The sequence below is a fragment of the Quercus suber genome, unplaced genomic scaffold (assembly GCF_002906115.3).
Source record: "Quercus suber isolate HL8 unplaced genomic scaffold, Cork oak 2.0 scaffold_14, whole genome shotgun sequence".
Taxonomy (NCBI): domain Eukaryota; kingdom Viridiplantae; phylum Streptophyta; class Magnoliopsida; order Fagales; family Fagaceae; genus Quercus; species Quercus suber.
The window spans coordinates 1,903,047-1,921,588 of NW_027069479.1; the positions used below are offsets into that span (position 1 = coordinate 1,903,047).

Genomic DNA, 18,542 nt, shown 5'->3' on the forward strand with positions numbered 1-18,542 from the left:
TACAATTATATTACCACATTCATATATATATATATATATATAGAATCAAACAATAAGTTTCCTTAAATTAAAAAGCAGCCTAAAATGCAAAATCCACCCTTTAAGTTTTACCATTATTTATTTCAATCTTTTAACTTTATATATACACTAAGTTTTTTTTTTATAGAAAGTTTCAACCTATAGCGTCCGCTCCTGATGATAGCTCTTTATCATTAGACTAAGACACCAATCAGTTTTTGATGTAGGCGGAGATTGAACCCCAGATCTCTTATACAGCCATCAGAGACTTTACCAGTTGAGTTAACCGGAACCCATTATAAAAAAAAAATAAATAAATAAAATAGCTAAGTTTCCTTGTGTTATTTACAATTATATTACCACATTCATATATATATATATATATATATTGGAATCAAACAAAAAGTTTCCTTAAATTAAAAAGTAGCGTAAAATGCAAAATCCACCATTTAAGTTTTACCATTATTCATTTCAATCTTTTAACTTTGATTTCATTCGATTTAGTCATCTAACTCTGTTTATCTTTGCCGTTTGGTCTTTTTTTAATATTAATTATTAAATTTATTGTTTTATTATTTATTTCTAAATTAAAAAATAGTAATTAAAAAAAAAATATAAGAACCCATAAATTAAAAACAAAAATGAAAAGAAAAAGGCTTTACTTAATGACTAAGAAAATTATGAAATTCTTTTCTTCTGGAACTTCCCTTGAACCCTACAAATATGCAACTCCTTCCATAATTCCTCGCACAAAGAATCTAAATAAGCAACAAATAAGACAAAGACAAAGCTTTGAGCATTTTTCATTTAGTATCACTTTCCATAATAATTGATCAATGAGATTGAAATGGTGGGTGGTGAAGAAAACATCAAGGAGACAGTGATTAATGGCGAAGCTCTCAACTTTTGGGAAAATTTTGTTAAATAGCATAATTTTTGGAAAATTTTGTCAAATAACATTTGACTAAAGTATTTTTTTTTTTTTTTTTTAATTAACTCCATAATTTACACATAGTAATATGGAAAATATGAAACTTTTCCAACATATTTGTAAGCATACACAATGACGTGGATATGCTTAAAAACTTTTTTTTTTTAATTGTTTTGGAGAAAAAATTTAGAAAATGCTCATACCATAAGTTGTGTGTACTTTGATCTATAAGAAATTGTTTCCTATGATTTTCTTTAATTGTTTATATATTTGTTTTGAGTTCTTCAATGATTTATAGGACTTAGAAGTACTTTTTAAATTTATTTGTAAATGATAAAATAAATTTAGAAGTTTAGTATACAACGTATACTTAAAACTAACCGCTCTTAACTCGCTCAATTTGCCTAGTTGAAACTGCCCAAATTTTCAACCAACCTACCATTTTTTTTTTTTTAATAGTTTGGTAGATTGACAATGGTTTGGAATTTTTCCAACTCATTAATGGTAGATTGATTAAAAATTTTCCCTCAACCCATCAAATCCAATCTGTTCACACCCTTAGAAATTTTTGGTAAACATATGTATCTTTTCTCAATAGACATGCAAAAGTCTATAAATACTAGGACTTCTCATTCATTCATAACATTAGATTATTTTATATTTTTGTCAGTGTCAATGATTCTCACCCTAACCTGATTATCATCCACACTATTGGGACCATCAAGTAGAAGAAAACTAATTTGTTTTCAATTCCAAAAACTTAAACCAGTTTTAGATGCCACATTACAACTGTTTTTTTTTTTTCTTCTTCTTTTTTGGCAAGTTCTGAGTTAGCTAAATTTGTTACGAAAGTTACGAGCTAGTGTGCAATAGTTTCATCTTTCTACGAAAAGATTAAGCACCCAGGCCATTGATACCAGGATATGAATTTTCCCACTATTCCGTTACAAACTTCTTCCTCCTTGCGTTGATAACTGGGTAAATTTTGCAGTTATATTGTATAGTTTCTTGAGAAAACAGTTGTATTGTATATTTATTTTGATGCACACACTAGCTTTTATAAAGTGGTCCTCTTATAGGAGGTCAATTATTACTGATTCGTCTACCTGTTTTCACGAGAATAAGGAGCAAAATTATCCATGTCCTCAATTTAGAAGACAATGACAACAGTAGAATATTGTACAATAGAAAAATGAACGCATTTTAGCCAACTAAGCTCAAAATCACCTACATCAAGTCATGTAAAATTATGTAAAAATACATGGTTATTACCAATAGAGTTGCACAAAAAAGTGACTAGAAATTAAAAAGTATAGTCAGTTCACAAAGGTTATTATTTAAAGTAAAGTTACCATGACAAAATGTTATATTATCACAAGTTCTTCTTTTAAGTAGAATGGACGAAATTAGGAAATTGCTGTACAATTAATTTTTGAGTAAAACTATGATAGTGGGTTTTATCTTGTCATGGCTTCTCCTATTAGAGTCCGTTTGAATTGAAAGGAAAGTTGGAGGAGTGAAACGAGAGTAGAATAAAGTTAGCTAAAAAGTGAAAATAAGCTAATTTTTTGTCAATTCTACTCTGCTCTACTCTACGCCTCCTTCCTTTCCCTCAATCCAGAAAGTTATATATATATATATATATATATATATATAAAAATTTATTTTAAAAAAATTCAGCTGAACTTTCATTTATTGTAAGATGAAAGGTTCGTTGACTTCTTAGGATTACGCACAATTAAAAATTAAAAGACACAAAGGATAGAATCGATAGATATATTATATATCTTTATATAATCTCTTTTTAGAAGGCTATATATAATTTTCTATTTGATGACATAAAAATATGTTCATGGATTTTTATATTATCACAGTAAAGAGCTATGGGTTTAAATCCTGTTATATGGGGAAAAAAATAATTACCAGCCATAGATTTATGTAGAAAGTATAAAGCTTCAACCAATATCTTTTTATACCAGATTGATGTTATCTTATACAAGTTAAAAGTTTTTGATAGATGGCTTATATGAAAGTCACATTGCCATTTGTAGGGATTTTATTTTATTTTATTTTATTTTTTTGCTTTAATAAATTTTCATTTACTAAAAAAGAATTTCATTATAGAGTATAGACAAGATCTATGAAAATACGAGCTTTTTACTTTTTTGAGGAGTTATTAGTAAGTTTGCTAAGATGGTGACTATTCATTCAACGGCCTTGGATCCTTTGGTTTTTAATTTTTATTTTTTATTTGAGAGTCCTTTGGTTTATTAAAAAAAATCAAAGCCCGACAAAACTCATCTTCAAAATTGTTCAAAATCCCACCAAAGGCATTTATGTTTTAATCATGCTTTTTGTAACACTATTTGTAATGTCCTAAAACTCAAGATTTTTTGGTTGGATTAAGAGGCAGTTGAATTAGGAGAACTAGATTATCTTCACTTCTGTTAGTTTGAATAGAGTTTGTTCCTCCAGATATTTCTCACTTTGTTGCTTCTTTGTTTAGTTATTTGAATAATAATACGTAGTTTTTTCTCTCCCAAAAAAAAAAATGTAGCCCATACTTGACAAAATGATCCTTAGAGCACTCATATTAGTGAGTGTATAATAGAAAAAATATGTAAAATTTGCACACTTTTACTTAAAAATAATTCATATCAGTCAGTGTATAATTGTGTAAATTTATAAGTTTACTACATGAACCATGTAAATTTACATTGATACTATTCATTTTGTATTTAGTTTTTTATTTTTTCTTTTAAGTATCTCGAGGACAAAGGAATAGAGTAAATGGTGATTGTTGTGTGTGAAAAAAAAGAAATAATTTTAAAAATCAAGAAAAATTGATATTTGAATGAAACGTTGTACAAAATAGATAATCTAATGTGAGGTGTTACGAAAAGTAAATATGTAAAAAGTAAAAATAAAAAATAGCGTTCTTATGTTAAAATAGACACAAATTTTTGCACGAGCTGATGTGAATGCTATTAAATGTTAATAAGCCTTTTGGATATAATATATCTTCCTTTCCAATTGCTATCAAGGAAGCTTGGAAGATAGATTTTGTTGCTGCTAATGAAATTTGGATTTAGCAAAAAAAAAAAGGGGGGACAATTGCTATCAAGGAAGCTTGGAAGATAGATTTTGTTGCTGCTAATGAAATTTGGATTTAGCTAAAAAAGGGGGGGGGGGGGTGTGGTTTAATCATACCTTTGTAACTAGTCGGAGCACCGAATGGAGGAGGTATTTATACCCTTACATGGTATGTGTGGCATGGTAAGAGTGCATCATTGCCCTACAATACATTTTTCATTTTCAGCTGATGGTACAATGTACACCAAACGCAAGTGGTGCAGTCATGACTACCCTAGTCTACTATCGTTGCAAGTCACAAATCACAATGAATAATGCCACTGCCAAAACTATTTGTAAGAGCACCCACAGCAGATGTGGGATATGTGCCAAATGCTGAATATTTGGCACATATCCCACACTAAACCGTGTTTAGCCCCATTTATCAGATGGTGTAAATGTTATATTTTTTGCAACATTGAACAGTACAATCACAAATTTGCAATTGTACGGTAAGATGTGGTATATTGGTTTATTAATTTTTTAATCCTCGTTCACTCTCATTTCTGTTTCGTCTCCTTCAGTGTTCAGCATTCACCGCCTCCATCTCCATCTCCACTCTCTCATTCTCTTTCCGCTTCCCTCTTCCCTGTTGCTCTATTTTCTTCCCGTTCAAGTATATGAGCTACCACCGACTACCATCACTGATCTATATCCTTCGTTGGTTTTTTTTCTCCCTTTTCTTCACTCTTTCCTCTCTGTTCTCTCGGCGTGGGTCTGGGTTGTGGTTGTGATTTTCGATTGTGGGTTTGGTTGTAGGTTGTGGTTGTGGTTTCCGATTGTGGGTTTGGTTGTAGTTTCCTATTGTGGGTTTGGTTGTAGGTTGTGGTTCTGATTTCCGATTGTGGGTTTGGTTGTAGGTTGATTTCCGAGTGTGGGTTTGGTTGTAGGTGTGGGTTTGGTTGTAGGTTGATTTCCGAGTGTGGGTTTGGTTGTAGGTTGTGGTTGTGATTTCCGATTGTGGGTTGTGGTTGTGATTTCCGATTTCCTCTCTACCATCACTGATCTATATCCTTCACCGGTTTATTTTCCCCCTTTGCTTCGCTTTCTTCGCTCTCTGCTCTCTGTTCTCTCCCCTTTTTTCCCCCTTTTTTTTCCCCCTTTTCCGTTGGTCTCTTTGTTGTGGGTCTCTCATCTCTGTTCTATATCCCGGTGAACTGACCGAGCCCTTGTCTCATCAGAGAAAAAAAAAAAAAAAAAAAAAAAAAAAAAAAAAAAAAAAAAAAAAAAAAAAAAAAAAAAAAAAAAAAACCATACATATAGGTGAATTTTAACTTGTAGCTTCTCAGAGCATTTAAGAGAGAGAGAGAGAGAGAGAGTTAAAATACTATTTACACACTCTAAGTTTGAGGTTGCTTATAAATTGATCGCTTGACTATGAAAACATGTAATTGATACTATTGAGTATTGCAACATTATCGATGTGCTCCTCTAATTGAATCTTGTTGCTAACCTACACAAAAATGGCGTCCTTTTAGATAGAAAAAGAAAATAATCGTTTCTAAAAAGTTGACAATGATACCATGACAGAATGGGTAGATTGGCATCGTTGTAGGATTCAATGGTGTAAATTAAAGTTTTAAAAGTCAAGTATTTGATTTAGAAGAAATCTCAAACTTTATGGGTGTAAAATGCATTTTTGACCCAAAAAATAAAAATAAAAGTGCAATGTTCCGTTTGTTACATAATTCTTTTAAAACTTTAATGGTCAGAGAAGATTGAAAGATGAAATTGACTTGATTTAAAAAATTTATAAACAAAATTGTCACAATTAATAGTTGAGAATCGATTTTTATAGTTTTTTTTTTTAAGAGTTTCAATCTATGATGCATGCTCTTGATAATAACTCTTTATTGTCATACTAAAACATCAATTGGTTTTTAGTGTAGACGATGATTAAACCTTAGTTCTCTTATTCAACAATAAGAAACTTTATTAGTTAAGATAACTGAAACCAACATCTCTATAGTTGAATGAACAAATTAGTAATTTACTTGTGATGTTATTATTCTTTACTTATAGATGTTGCATTGCGTTATTGTTCTCTTATTGGCTTTGGGAGTTCAAATTACAGCGCAGGACAATATACCCCTCAATTAAATGATCACGGTGACGAACAAGTATAGGTGAGAATGTGAGATCCAACATATATTAGTAAAGTTCAAGTTCTGGTTTAAAATATGCTGAGTTAAGGTATTTTAATTCTTAGTAAGGATGCGAAACACTATCTACTTCGTAGTAAGTAAGGAGATCCAACACATATCAGCAAAGCTTTTATTCTCTAATTTCTTTATGTGAGTTGATGCAACCAAAAGCATTGTTGAAATCCTTTCCTCTTATTTATATTTATGTCTTTTAGATTGAGGTAATTTTCTTTTTTAATCTACCACATTTTTTTTAATCACTCACAATTCATCAATAGTCTGTTGTGATAAAAATTATGTAATTTATTGTAATTTTAGCATTGTTCAAATTTTTTTTAAAAGAAACAAAACTGTTAAACATACACATTTAATTACACTTTTTTATCAAATTCTAACACATTATTTAACCTAAAATATCACTATAAAAGAGCCTAAGTATTCGATTCTATGCATAATAATAATAACTACTTTGTAAGGTTATTCTCAAAAAATACTTTTTAGGGTAATTTAGGAAGGAAAAGGAGATAGCATTTAATGCCTCATGTCTCACTTTTTTTGTGGGATAGGATTTGTAATCGTGCTTCCACGCTATTCTCTTGCCTCCAAATCACTAGACAGCAAAGTACTCATTGTCTCAAGTCCTAATATAAAATTGGTGTGTGGCACGTCATTTTTTTTTTAATTTTAATTTTAATTTATACATACATACATATATGTATAATATATTTTGGTACAACACTATTACATTTTCTTCCTGTGAAGGAGAAAGTCTAATGCATGTTTATAGATTATCTCCAATCTGTTAGGAATTTAACAATCAGATTAGCTAGCAGCCAGTTAGGAGTGAAGGTGGAGTTCACTAATCAATAATGATATAGTTTTCTTAATTTACATTTTAGTTGCGTTCAAAAGAAAGTTATATTAATTGAATAAAATTTTACAAATTCATTTCAATATATGATATAATATTAGCAACAAGGTACATACAAAAAAAAAAAAAAAAAGAACAAAGAAAAATTCAAAAGATAGAATGCTACCTTGTTGCTAAATTGAGGTGCCAAACATTGATAGACTACTTAACACTTTTTCACTTTATAATTTAGTCTCCAATTTTAGATCAATGGTTTTAACTAGATCTTTTATTGATGTAATTTATCATGTTTTAAAATGTAATTAGGAAATCTAAACCATATAATTTCTTAGATTGTATCTATGTAATTTTCATTTTTATGTTTAATTAAATGTAAATTTTCAATTCTATCCATAAAATATAATGTTTTCTTAATTTTTTTTTTTAATTTAAAGAAAATAAGTGACAACTCAAAGTAAAGCCCTCAATTTATGAGGTCAAATATTATCATTCACATAATTTGTTAAAATTACAACTTAACAAGCATGTCTAGAAAAATATTATGGAATTATGAGGATATTTTTACTGGTCCAAGGCAATATTACTTGAGCCTACACAGTGCAAAAACTCGAGTGGCACTAAACAAGAACAGCTTCACAGCCTTCACTCAATCCAACAATGACAATCTGGAAAGAGTTACCCCAAAATGGGAATATGGTAATTAGTCCATAATGATGGTGTTTGTTTTTTCTTTTAGGTGCATTCAGACTTGAGACCAAAAGAATAACATTGTGAGGCGCATAAATATGTTGAGCATCTAGTCTTTAACTCAAGCCTGAAAAAGGCCATTTGCTTCTCCGAGGCAATAATATTGATTGAGACCAAAAGAATAACATTGTGAGGCGCATAAATATGTTGAGCATCTAGTCTTTAACTCAAGCCTGAAAAAGGCCATTTGCTTCTCCGAGGCAATAATATTGGCAAAAGGAAGTCTTTGATTGGAAGTCCAACCGAAATTACCTGCTTTTATGGGTTTTTAATATGATGGAAAGCAGGCCCAATGATTAATTTCTACTTCAAAGAAGTTGATATAATTTTGTAAATGCATACAAAATAAATTTACTTATTAAAAAAAGTTAATATCAATTTTTTTTCTGCAATTTTTTTTTTTTTTGAGAATGTTTTTCTACAATTTTGTTGTTGTTGTTCTTATTTATTTTTTTTTTAAATAGAAAAGACATTACTTAAATATTTTTAGTGTTGTGGGTATGACAATGGGTTTTTTGCTAGGTTGTTATGACATTGACAATTGGTCAAAAATAAATGGAACCTCCAGCTCCAAAACTAGCAACCAAACAAATTATGGTAAGTTAAGTTATTTTATCACAAATATATTTATGTTAAAAAAAAAAAGTGCAAGGCGGGCCTACTTCTCAAACCATCAATTCAGATAAAAATAGGGACTTCTATAAATAATCTGAACAAACATAATGTGGTAAGCAAAACAGCGGTACTATTCGTACATCTTTATATAATAACTTACAATTTTAATTTATATTTGCGGTTCAAATTCAATCAATTAAAAAGGGTAAGCTGTTTGGTCTGAGATTTGGGGGAATAGGAAATTGTATGTTTTCAACCAATCTTAAGTGACTCAAGCTGGAGTTAATAGTCAAAAGACAAGGCATAGGATTAAAATTATGAATTTGTCGGCCTTTGTAAAAAGTAAGTCAGAATTTGTATTGATGATATTCGGTATATTAGTGTTAAGTACTGTTAATATGATAATATGATCACTCTCAGAAATTATGCAAGTGCTTTAACAACTCACATTCACATTAAAAAAACGTGTTATACGGTGAGCCTTGAGAAATTAGAACAAAGAAGTTAATCTTTCTTTTTTCAAAAACCCAACTCAACTCTTTTCATCGTTCTCATTCAAAAAAAAAAAAAGAACAAAGAAGTTAATTTATTTTATTTGAGAGATAGTTTTAATTTATGTTGTCTGTTTTTGATGACTTTGTTTTATCAGACTAAGACATCAATTGGTTTTTAGTGTAAGTGGATATTAGACCACAAATCTCTCATTTAACAATAAGATTCTTTACCAATTGAATTAGTTGAAATCCACTTGAAATAAGAAGTTTGATATCAAAGACTTGTCTCCTTTACTCTTAAGGGGATTGAGTCCCTCTTCACTTATTGTAACCAAAAAAAAAAAAGTACATAAAGTTTTAAAATTAGGAGTTTATTACCTGCATAATCATGCTAAATATCTAATTAGCCAAATGAAAATTCATCCAGCAATATTTGTGGCCCTCTATCCCAATTTTGGTGTTGTATTTTTCTATTTTATAGGTTATCAATTGTATATTCATAGCCACTGCCCAGTCATATATCTCATTTGCTTTTTAGTTATAATTAACCAAATTAAAAAAAAAAAAAAAATTAGACAAATAATATACTGCTAATGTATTGCTATGAATCATAACTGTTCTTCTAATGTGGCCCTTTCTTTCTTTCGAACCTATTTGAGTGAATCGAAAGAAATTCGTCCGAAATAGCTAGTGCACTTTTATTTATGTGATTATCCAAAAATATAAAGAAACTTTTGTGACAGAGGTAAATTATCTCTCCAATGTGATCTGTCCAATTAACCAAGATTTGTACTTTTTGTAATTTTTTTTAATAGAACTTGTTTGTCTTGATTTCTATAACGCAGCCTTACATATATGAAGAATACATAATTCAAGAACCACGTAGAACAACACTGCTTAAAAAATGATATTTACCTTATATTTTATAGCTAAAGAATTTCGTTAGCTACATGAATGGGATCTGATGTTTCCAATTAGATTCTAGTAAGATTTTAAGGGGACTTAAGTGACCATTCTTAAGTATCATGTCATGGATAACTTATCCTCTATAATATCTATGTACAGGGAAGGCTTCAACTATAAGTTTAGGGTTTTCACTATTATTTTACGAAATACAAAGTGAGTATTCATTTAATGTCAGAGTTTCTGGCCCATATGTTAGGAATATGCTAAGAAGTTGTGAATATCCACCATGCAAGTGGTGGTGATGTAATAAAATAAATAAAAAAGGGTTAATAAATTATTCTCTATTTCCAACTATGGCTTAGGCAAATACCCCTTTATTTCCTCTTTCAGAGAATCAAAGATGTAAAAGTAAAACAAGGATTTGGGTCAACTTTAGGTTGAATACTTCTCTTCCCTTAAAAAAATAAAGGTTGAATACTTCTCAATGCAGTAAAGAAGAGGGGTTTGGCTGGGTTTGACTTCAAAAGTTCTTAACCTGATTGAGTTTAACATGTCTAAAAAGAATGTGCAAAGTTACAATGGGATTATTTATTTATTTTTTGATTAAAGGATAAATCACAATGGGATTAATTTACGAAGTCAAAATGTTCACTCTAAAGGCCAACCATTATATAAATCTATATTCAACTCAACATCACACTCAACTAATTAGGTTCTTCTAATGGGTTCTACTTAACTCAACTGATAAAGCTTTTGATGATTGAAAAAGAGATCTGGGGTTCAAATCCCACTTACACCAAAAATTGATTAGTGTAAATTATACTTTTAATTACACTTTGCACTTTAAATTTTTAGAATGCATGGCTACTAACTTTCCATCCTAAACTATAACTTGTATTACACTTTGTATCTTATCATCAATTTTATTGTTAACATGGATGGTAATCATGTGAAAAGACTCAATTGCTCATCTTCTCAATCCATTTAAAACAAAAGAAAAATTATATTCATCATCTTAAACTATACTTTGAATTACACTTTGTGCCCTAAACTTTGGTTTTTCATCCAAAATAATGGCAAAATTGATGACAGATGCAAAATGTAATACGGGTTATAGTGTAAGGTATTGATAGTATATTTTGAAAATTTATAGTGCGCGGTGTAATTTGGGGTATCTTTAAAGTTGTAAGAATGTAATTACCCGTGGGCTGAACTAGCCCAACAAATGTGTACGGGCTTAGCAGGATTGTCGAGTTCAAGAATGGACTCAAATTCAATATGATCACAGGCCACAGCCCAATAGGTTCTCGCGAACCGAATTCATTTCTGGTCCACAATGTGAGCCAGCATGGTGGACTCGGTGCTTAATATGCTTGATTAACCAAATTCAATTGTTGGGCCTTAATAATAATCACATGAAATCCTTTTCTTTTCTTTTTTTTGGAATTTTCTCTGCATTCACAGGCGAGACCAATTGGTTAAATAGAAGTGAAATTGGTTGTTAAATAGTTCTGTCCAGTTCAAGTGTTCGTTGATATTGGTTGTTAATTCAAAGCCTTAGCTTGTGCTATGAACTTTGAAGCTTCTTTTAACACCTTTTGTAAATTCATTTCTGGTCCACAATGTGAGCCAGCATGGTGGACTCGGTGCTTAATATGCTTGATTAACCAAATTCAATTGTTGGGCCTTAATAATAATCACATGAAATCCTTTTCTTTTCTTTTTTTTGGAATTTTCTCTGCATTCACAGGCGAGACCAATTGGTTAAATAGAAGTGAAATTGGTTGTTAAATAGTTCTGTCCAGTTCAAGTGTTCGTTGATATTGGTTGTTAATTCAAAGCCTTAGCTTGTGCTATGAACTTTGAAGCTTCTTTTAACACCTTTTGTATCGTCATAACCATGCATTTGATATACAACCCTTTAATGATGGAATGAAACGGTACGGTGAGAGCATTTTGGCATGTGAAAGTTCAATATGTGTGTAAAACACCCTTGAATGTTTAGACCCAAAATTACAAAATATCAATTCAAGCTTATTATCAAATAATTAATGCGCGGAACATGAACATAAGCCAAATACAAAATTGATAAACAATCTAAGCCAAATATAATCACATCCATAACATAAAATAAATAGCAAAGATAAAGGAAGAGAGGTGCAAATAATCCACTAGAAAATGTAGTTGGGATACATGAATAGCAATAGACCCTCCAAGCCTAATCTACTTAGGTACTTAAGCTCTCCAAGCTTCTTACTCCAACGAGGTTGCGCCGAACCTTTTTCTTTTTTAATTTACCGGATTCCGCTATAAATCATAACATCAACCAATAGTCATTGGTCCCTTCCGAACTGCTTCCCTTAGCACTAAATGAACCTTCTCACAGACGTGGGTGTGATGAGAAAATGATTTGGTCAAGAACCTCTCAAGGATGTATCAATGGAGAGGAAGAGAGTAGAGGAATTTGAAGAGTCTTTCAGTGAAAATTGGAGATGAGGCAATCTTATTTTTCTCTAGAGTTTCTCTTACAAAATTCTCTCTGAAAACTCTCTACATTTCGTGGGTATAAGGGTCTATATATAGTGGTGTGTGTTTGGAATACGAAAAGTCAATTTTTGCCAAACAGGACTGGTTGGTGGCTTGGCCTCACGGCTTGTCCAAGTCACGAGTCCAAGTTGTGAGGTAACGGCCTGGCCAGCCTGGGACTTTTGTCCAGTAGTGCGACAGCTGGCATGACCTTTCACCTTCCCGCATGCTTCTCACGTGCACAACATTTGGCGGCTTGCGAGTCAGTCGCAAGTCCTAGCCGCGAGTCTCTGCTTTTTTGTACAATGATGAGCAATTCTTCACACTCTCTTCACACACTACCTTTACATGAATCCTACCTAAATATATGGTTACTAAGTGCTAAATTACAAATCAATTGACACGAAATAAAGCCAACAAGATGGTTGATAAATTTCAACCTTACAGCCTGTTATGATATAAGAAAAGTACAAAGAAAAACTATTAAACTGCTCACTATTAGAGACCAAGGCATGGATCAATTTAAGATTCAACCCATATTAATACACATAAAGAGACTAGTGCATGCACCAGGTAATAACTCTAGAGAAAACCATATTAGTAATCAAATTAGATAATTTTATGGGTTCAAATCAGAAAACCTTTGCGTGCACGTTGAAGATGATGGACAAAGCTTCCTCTAGCAGGACTTCACACACATGAATTAATCTATATAAATCTCATAAGCTACCGTGGAGTTGGTGTGCCTTTCATTCATTCAATTTATCAAATCCTAGCTGCTACCAGTACCATGGGGTTCACTAACCAGAGCCAATGGATTTTTTTCGCTTTAATCCTCGGTTTGGGAGCTTTGGCTTTTCAAGCGACTGCTCGCACGCTCCAAGATGAATCAATGCGTGAGAGGCATGAACAATGGATGGCTCATTATGGACGTGTATACGAGGAAAATTACGAGAAAGAGAACCGTTTCAAGATATTCAAGGAAAATGTGGCACGTATAGAATCTTCGAACAGTGATGCAAACAAATCTTACAAGCTAAGTGCAAACCAATTTGCAGATCTTACAAACGAAGAGTTCAAAGCCTCACGAAATAGATTCAAGGGGCATGAGTGCTCCACAGAGACAACATCTTTCAAATATGAAAATGTGACTGCTTTGCCTTCTAGTATGGATTGGAGAAAGAAAGGGGCTGTAACACCCATCAAGGACCAAGGCCAATGTGGTAAGTGTTTAATTTTGAGATAAACAATATTTATTTACTTCAAGATTCTTGACCCTTTTGCCAACAATATAACCTTGTAGCTTAATTAAAAGTCTAAAAGTTCATAGTGTTTCCAATGGAGACATCGGGAGTTCAAATCCCTCTCTTCCAACTATTGAATTATCCACACACCCAAAAAAAAAAAAAAAAAGATAAAAGATTTTGACTCTTTCTTGTGATGAACATATAGGGTGTTGCTGGGCATTTTCAGCAGTGGCAGCTATGGAAGGAATTACTCAGCTAACAACTGGTAAATTAATCTCTTTGTCTGAACAAGAGCTAGTCAATTGTGATACTAAAGGTGTGGACCAAGGCTGCCAGGGTGGTTTGATGGATAATGCCTTCAAATTCAAACACAATCACGGCCTCACAACAGAGGCCAACTACCCCTACATGGGTGTTGATGGAACTTGCAACGCTAACGAAGAAGCCAACGATACAGCAAAAATAACTGGCTATGAAGATATGCCTGCCAACAGTGAGCAGGCATTGCTAAAGGCTGTAGCTAATCAACCAGTTTCCGTTGCTATTGATGCTGGAGGGAGATTTAAGCCCTTAGTTGGCTAAAACCAACAACACTACATTGTTTGGACTGAGGCGCCACATTCTCTATCTTTAAGGAGATTTAAGCTCTTGCTTGGCTAAACTTTGTAACCGGTGTAGACCTTCTCCGACTTGTCTCTCTCAGGATACAACAGTCCAACAATTGTTGCATGGCTAAAACAATCTTTGCACAAAGCGTTTAAGCCCAATACTGCACCAGAAAAAACACCCTTCCTCGCCAAGAACCTCTCTATTTTGCTTCTCATCTCTTTGCATTGCTATGCCACATAGGCCTTCCTGTGCAGCAACATCTCTTTACAAGCTAAGTGTTAACCAATTTCCAGGTCTCACAAATGAGGAGCTCAAAGCCTCACGAAATAGATTCAAGGGGCATGACTGCTCCACAAAAACACCATCTTTCAGATATGAAAATGTCACTGCCGTTCCATCCACTTTAGACTGGAGAATGAAAGGAGCTGTGACACCCATCTAGGACCAAGGACAATGCAGTCAGTATCAAACTCTTTTAAGGAACGCTACTAACTAAATGTTTTCTAACTCTTTTGTTTTATTTATTATCAAACTATAGGTAGTTGCTGGGCATTTTCAGCAGTAGCAGCAATGGAAGGTATTACTCAGCTAACAACGGGAAAATTAATCTCTTTATCTGAGCAAGAGTTGGTTGACTGTAACACCAGAGGTGAAAATCAAGGCTGTGAAGGGGGTTCCAAGGAAAGCGCCTTCCAATTCATCCAAGACAATCACGGCCTCACAACCAAAGCCAGCTACCCCTACACGGGTGTTGATGGAACCTGCAACGCTAACCAAGAAGCAAACACACTGCCACAATTAATGGGCATGAATCTGTGCCTGCTAACAATGAAAAGGCCCTTCTAAATTCTGTTGCTAGCTAGCCGGTTTCTGTTTCCATTGATACTGAGAGGTCGGATTTTCAATTCTATTCAATTGGTGTCTTTACTGGAGCCTATGGCACTAGTCTAGACCATGATGTTACTGCTGTTGGGTATGGGGTAAGTAATGACAGGACTAAGTATTGGCTAGTGAAGAATTCATGGGGTACACAATGGGGTGAAGAGCGGTACATACGAATGCAAAGAGATGTTGCTGCACAGGAAGGCTTATGTGGCATAGCAATGCAAGCCTCTTACCCCACTGCATAAAGTTTAAAATCAAAATCAATGACCATTACCTCAAAGTAAAATGATGTGTATGCTTGTTTTTCATTTTTTAAACTATACTGCTATTGTTCATAATCTCTACTTGTGATTTGTGTATCCTTTAGTACACAGATATGTCTATAAGACTACTCCTTGCTATGATATAATATTTTGATTATATCTTCAGTTTCTTTTGTTAACTCAGAACTTCGCTTCTATTAGAATATTGGTTAAATGATTAAATTCATTTCTTTAATAGCTTAATCTTTTGAGACAATTGTAAATTTTTCATGGTATTAGAGCAGATGGTCCAAAATTCCAACCTTGTCTCCACTCTACCTCCTATTTCACAAGTTAGAAATTGCATTAAATTTATCATTTTATAACAGCTCAAACTATAGGGATAATTAGTAATTTATCAGCTTCAAATATGAGACCGTACCTCAGCGAATTATCCAACCTGACCAATGCCATAAGTTAAATGGACTTCAGCTTTCGACAATTATTAAGAGTTTCTGAAACTGATTCAGAAAGAGAACATGTTGCTTGAGCTGAATCTCTGAAAGCAAGTTTTGTGGTAGAGCAGCTCAGAAAATTTTCTATGCATAAAAGAACTTGTTTTATGTATGCGTAGCCTAAGGGCACTTGATTCACCAACACTTTTTCCTAGCCAGTCAAAGCAGGAAAGAAATTCACCTCTAGATAGTTCAAATACAATCATTCAGAAGAGGATCTTTATGGCTTTTGAAAAGCTAACCAATAAATAGTTTCCCCATTGTTATAGCAGTGCCCTTTACACTGCATTCCAACAACTAGCTTATTATGATCAATTGTACCATCATATTTTACAACTGACCTTATACCCTTTCAGGAGTATAATCATCTAGGACAGGAAGTATTTTCAGCATTTGATTTGGGAGGGTGATCAAGGACAGGAAACTTTCATGACATATAAAGCATCATTCACCAATAGCTTAAGAGACATGAAATAAATGTATTAAGGCTGTAATGACTAATGAGGCTTGAGACAGACAAAATCTGCTGGTATGTATATATTAAGTGTAATAACTTTCCCAAATATCTTGCAGGAAAATGAAATATATCTCTTCAGAAGTCAACATATTGTAGGAATCGAAACTCAAAGAAAGTGCCTTTTAGTTTTGCAGAACATATTTTACACTAAATGTGAGATATGTGCTTAAAATAGACCCATTCATGGAACATGCAATATGCAGTGATGCAGGGAAAATTGATCTGTTGATGTTAGAAGATGCAAGGGTTGTTTTTTTCCATTTTTGTTTGGAAAAAATGTTAATGCTTTTCCCATTTTCTGAAATTAGCTTGGAGTTTTGCATTTACTTTTCTTCCTAGGCATGTGATATTCTAAACTTCTAAGATTTTATCATGAATTAAGCTTGGGTGTCCAACAGAATGATACGATTATGTAATGTGACAAGAACAATATAACTGAAAAAGAAAAAAGGTTTCTGCATTTGTTTTTACTAGCAATCACCTGTTATTGTTCAAGACCATTAATGTATCAGAATTCATCAAAAACTAGAAGATGATCAAACAAAAGAGAAAATATAATATCTGGAAATCAACTACAAACTGCAACTCTTCTAGAAGAACCTGTACAATAGTTTTGGCATACTGGAATGGTAAGCATGCAGAGAAGAATAATCAATATTACCAAGAATAAAAGGAGCTAGAATGTAAATACTTTTCTTATTTATTTGTTTACTAATTTTCCTAGAATAAAACCTTAAATTTGTACTCCATAGTTTCCCGCCATCAACAATGACAACCACGCAGGGGAGCAATTAGACAGGTACCATTTCTATAAATATCTCAAGCAACCAGTGTGTCTACTCACTCATATTCATCCTTAATGTTCTTAGGTAGCCAGCACCATCATGGCTTCCAAAAAACAACTCCACTACATATGTTTGGCTTTGCTTTTCATCTTGGTAGCTTGCACTTCTCAAGCCATGCCTCGCACTCTCCAAGATGTGATGTATGAGAAGCACGAGCAATGGATGGCTCATTATGGACGTGTATATAAGGACATTATTGAGAAGGAGAAACATTACAAGATCTTCAAGGAAGATGTAGCATACATAGAATCTTTCAACAATGCTGCAGACAAGCCTTACAAGCTAAGTGTTAACCAACTTGGCAGATCTCACAAATGAGGAGTTCAAAGCCTCACGAAATAGATTCAAGGGACATGAATGCTCCACAAAGACAACATCTTTCAAATATGAAAATGTTACTGCCGTGCCATCCACTTTAGACTGGAGAAAGAAAGGAGCCATGACACCGATCAAGGACCAAGGACAATGTAGTCAGTATCAAACTCTTTTAGGGAACAATACTAACCAAATGTTTTCTTACTCTCTCTTCTTCTTCTTTTTTCTTTCTTTATTTATTTTTTTTCCAAACAACAGGTTGTTGCTGGGCATTTTCAGCAGTAGCTGCAACGGAAGGAATTACTCAGCTAACAACTGGCAAATTAATCTCTTTATCCGAGCAAGAGTTGGTTGACTGTGACACCAGTGGCGTAGATCAAGGCTGTGAAGGGGGGTTGATGGACAACGCCTTCCAATTCATCCAAGACAATCACGGCCTCACAACTGAAGCCAGCTAGCCCTACACGGGTGTTGATGGAACCTACAACACTAACCAAGAAGCAAAACACGCTGCCACAATTAATGGGCATGAAAATGTGCCTGCTAACAATGAAAACGCCCTTCTGAATGCTGTTGCTAGCCAGCCGGTTTCTGTTGCCATTGATGCTGGGGGGTCGGATTTCCAATTATATTCAAGTGGTGTCTTTACCGGAGCCTGTGGCACTAGCCTAGACCATGGTGTTACTGCTGTTGGGTAATGGGGTTACTAATGATGGGTCTAAGTATTGGCTAGTGAAGAATTCATGGGGTACACAATGGGGTGAAGAGGGGTACATACGGGTGCAAAGAGATGTTGCTGCAAAGGAAGGCCTCTGTGGCATTGCAATGCAAACCTCTTACCCCACTGCATGAAGTTCCATATCAGATCAAAGTATCATATTTGATATGTAAAATATTATGTGTATGCTTGTTTCTCATACTCATTTGTTCTCAGTCTTGATTGTTCATAATCTTGGCAAGAACTAGTGTAAGGTTCATACCAG

At 33.4% G+C, this 18,542-nt stretch overlaps 1 protein-coding gene and 2 pseudogenes across 1 annotated transcript; all 3 read left to right on the top strand.

The window, feature by feature from the left end:
* Nucleotides 1-13,174: 13,174 nt before the first annotated feature.
* Nucleotides 13,175-14,259, top strand: LOC112002061 (senescence-specific cysteine protease SAG39-like). Its single transcript, XM_024034225.2, has 2 exons — nt 13,175-13,607; nt 13,837-14,259. The coding sequence occupies exons 1-2, from the start codon at nt 13,175-13,177 to the stop codon at nt 14,211-14,213; spliced, it is 810 nt and encodes a 269-aa protein (XP_023889993.2). The 3' UTR covers nt 14,214-14,259.
* Nucleotides 14,260-14,469: 210 nt separating this feature from the next.
* LOC112002060 (senescence-specific cysteine protease SAG39-like) lies at nt 14,470-15,370 on the top strand (annotated as a pseudogene).
* Nucleotides 15,371-16,966: 1,596 nt separating this feature from the next.
* LOC112002086 (senescence-specific cysteine protease SAG39-like) lies at nt 16,967-18,483 on the top strand (annotated as a pseudogene).
* The last annotated feature ends 59 nt before the right edge of the window (nt 18,484-18,542 follow it).

Coding starts and splice junctions, on each gene's coding strand:
- LOC112002061 (XM_024034225.2), top strand. CDS start 13,175: ATGGGGTTCACTAACCAGAGCCAATGGATTTTTTTCGCTTTAATCCTC. Junction 13,608..13,836: donor CAAGGACCAAGGCCAATGTG/GTAAGTGTTTAA, acceptor ATGAACATATAG/GGTGTTGCTGGGCATTTTCA.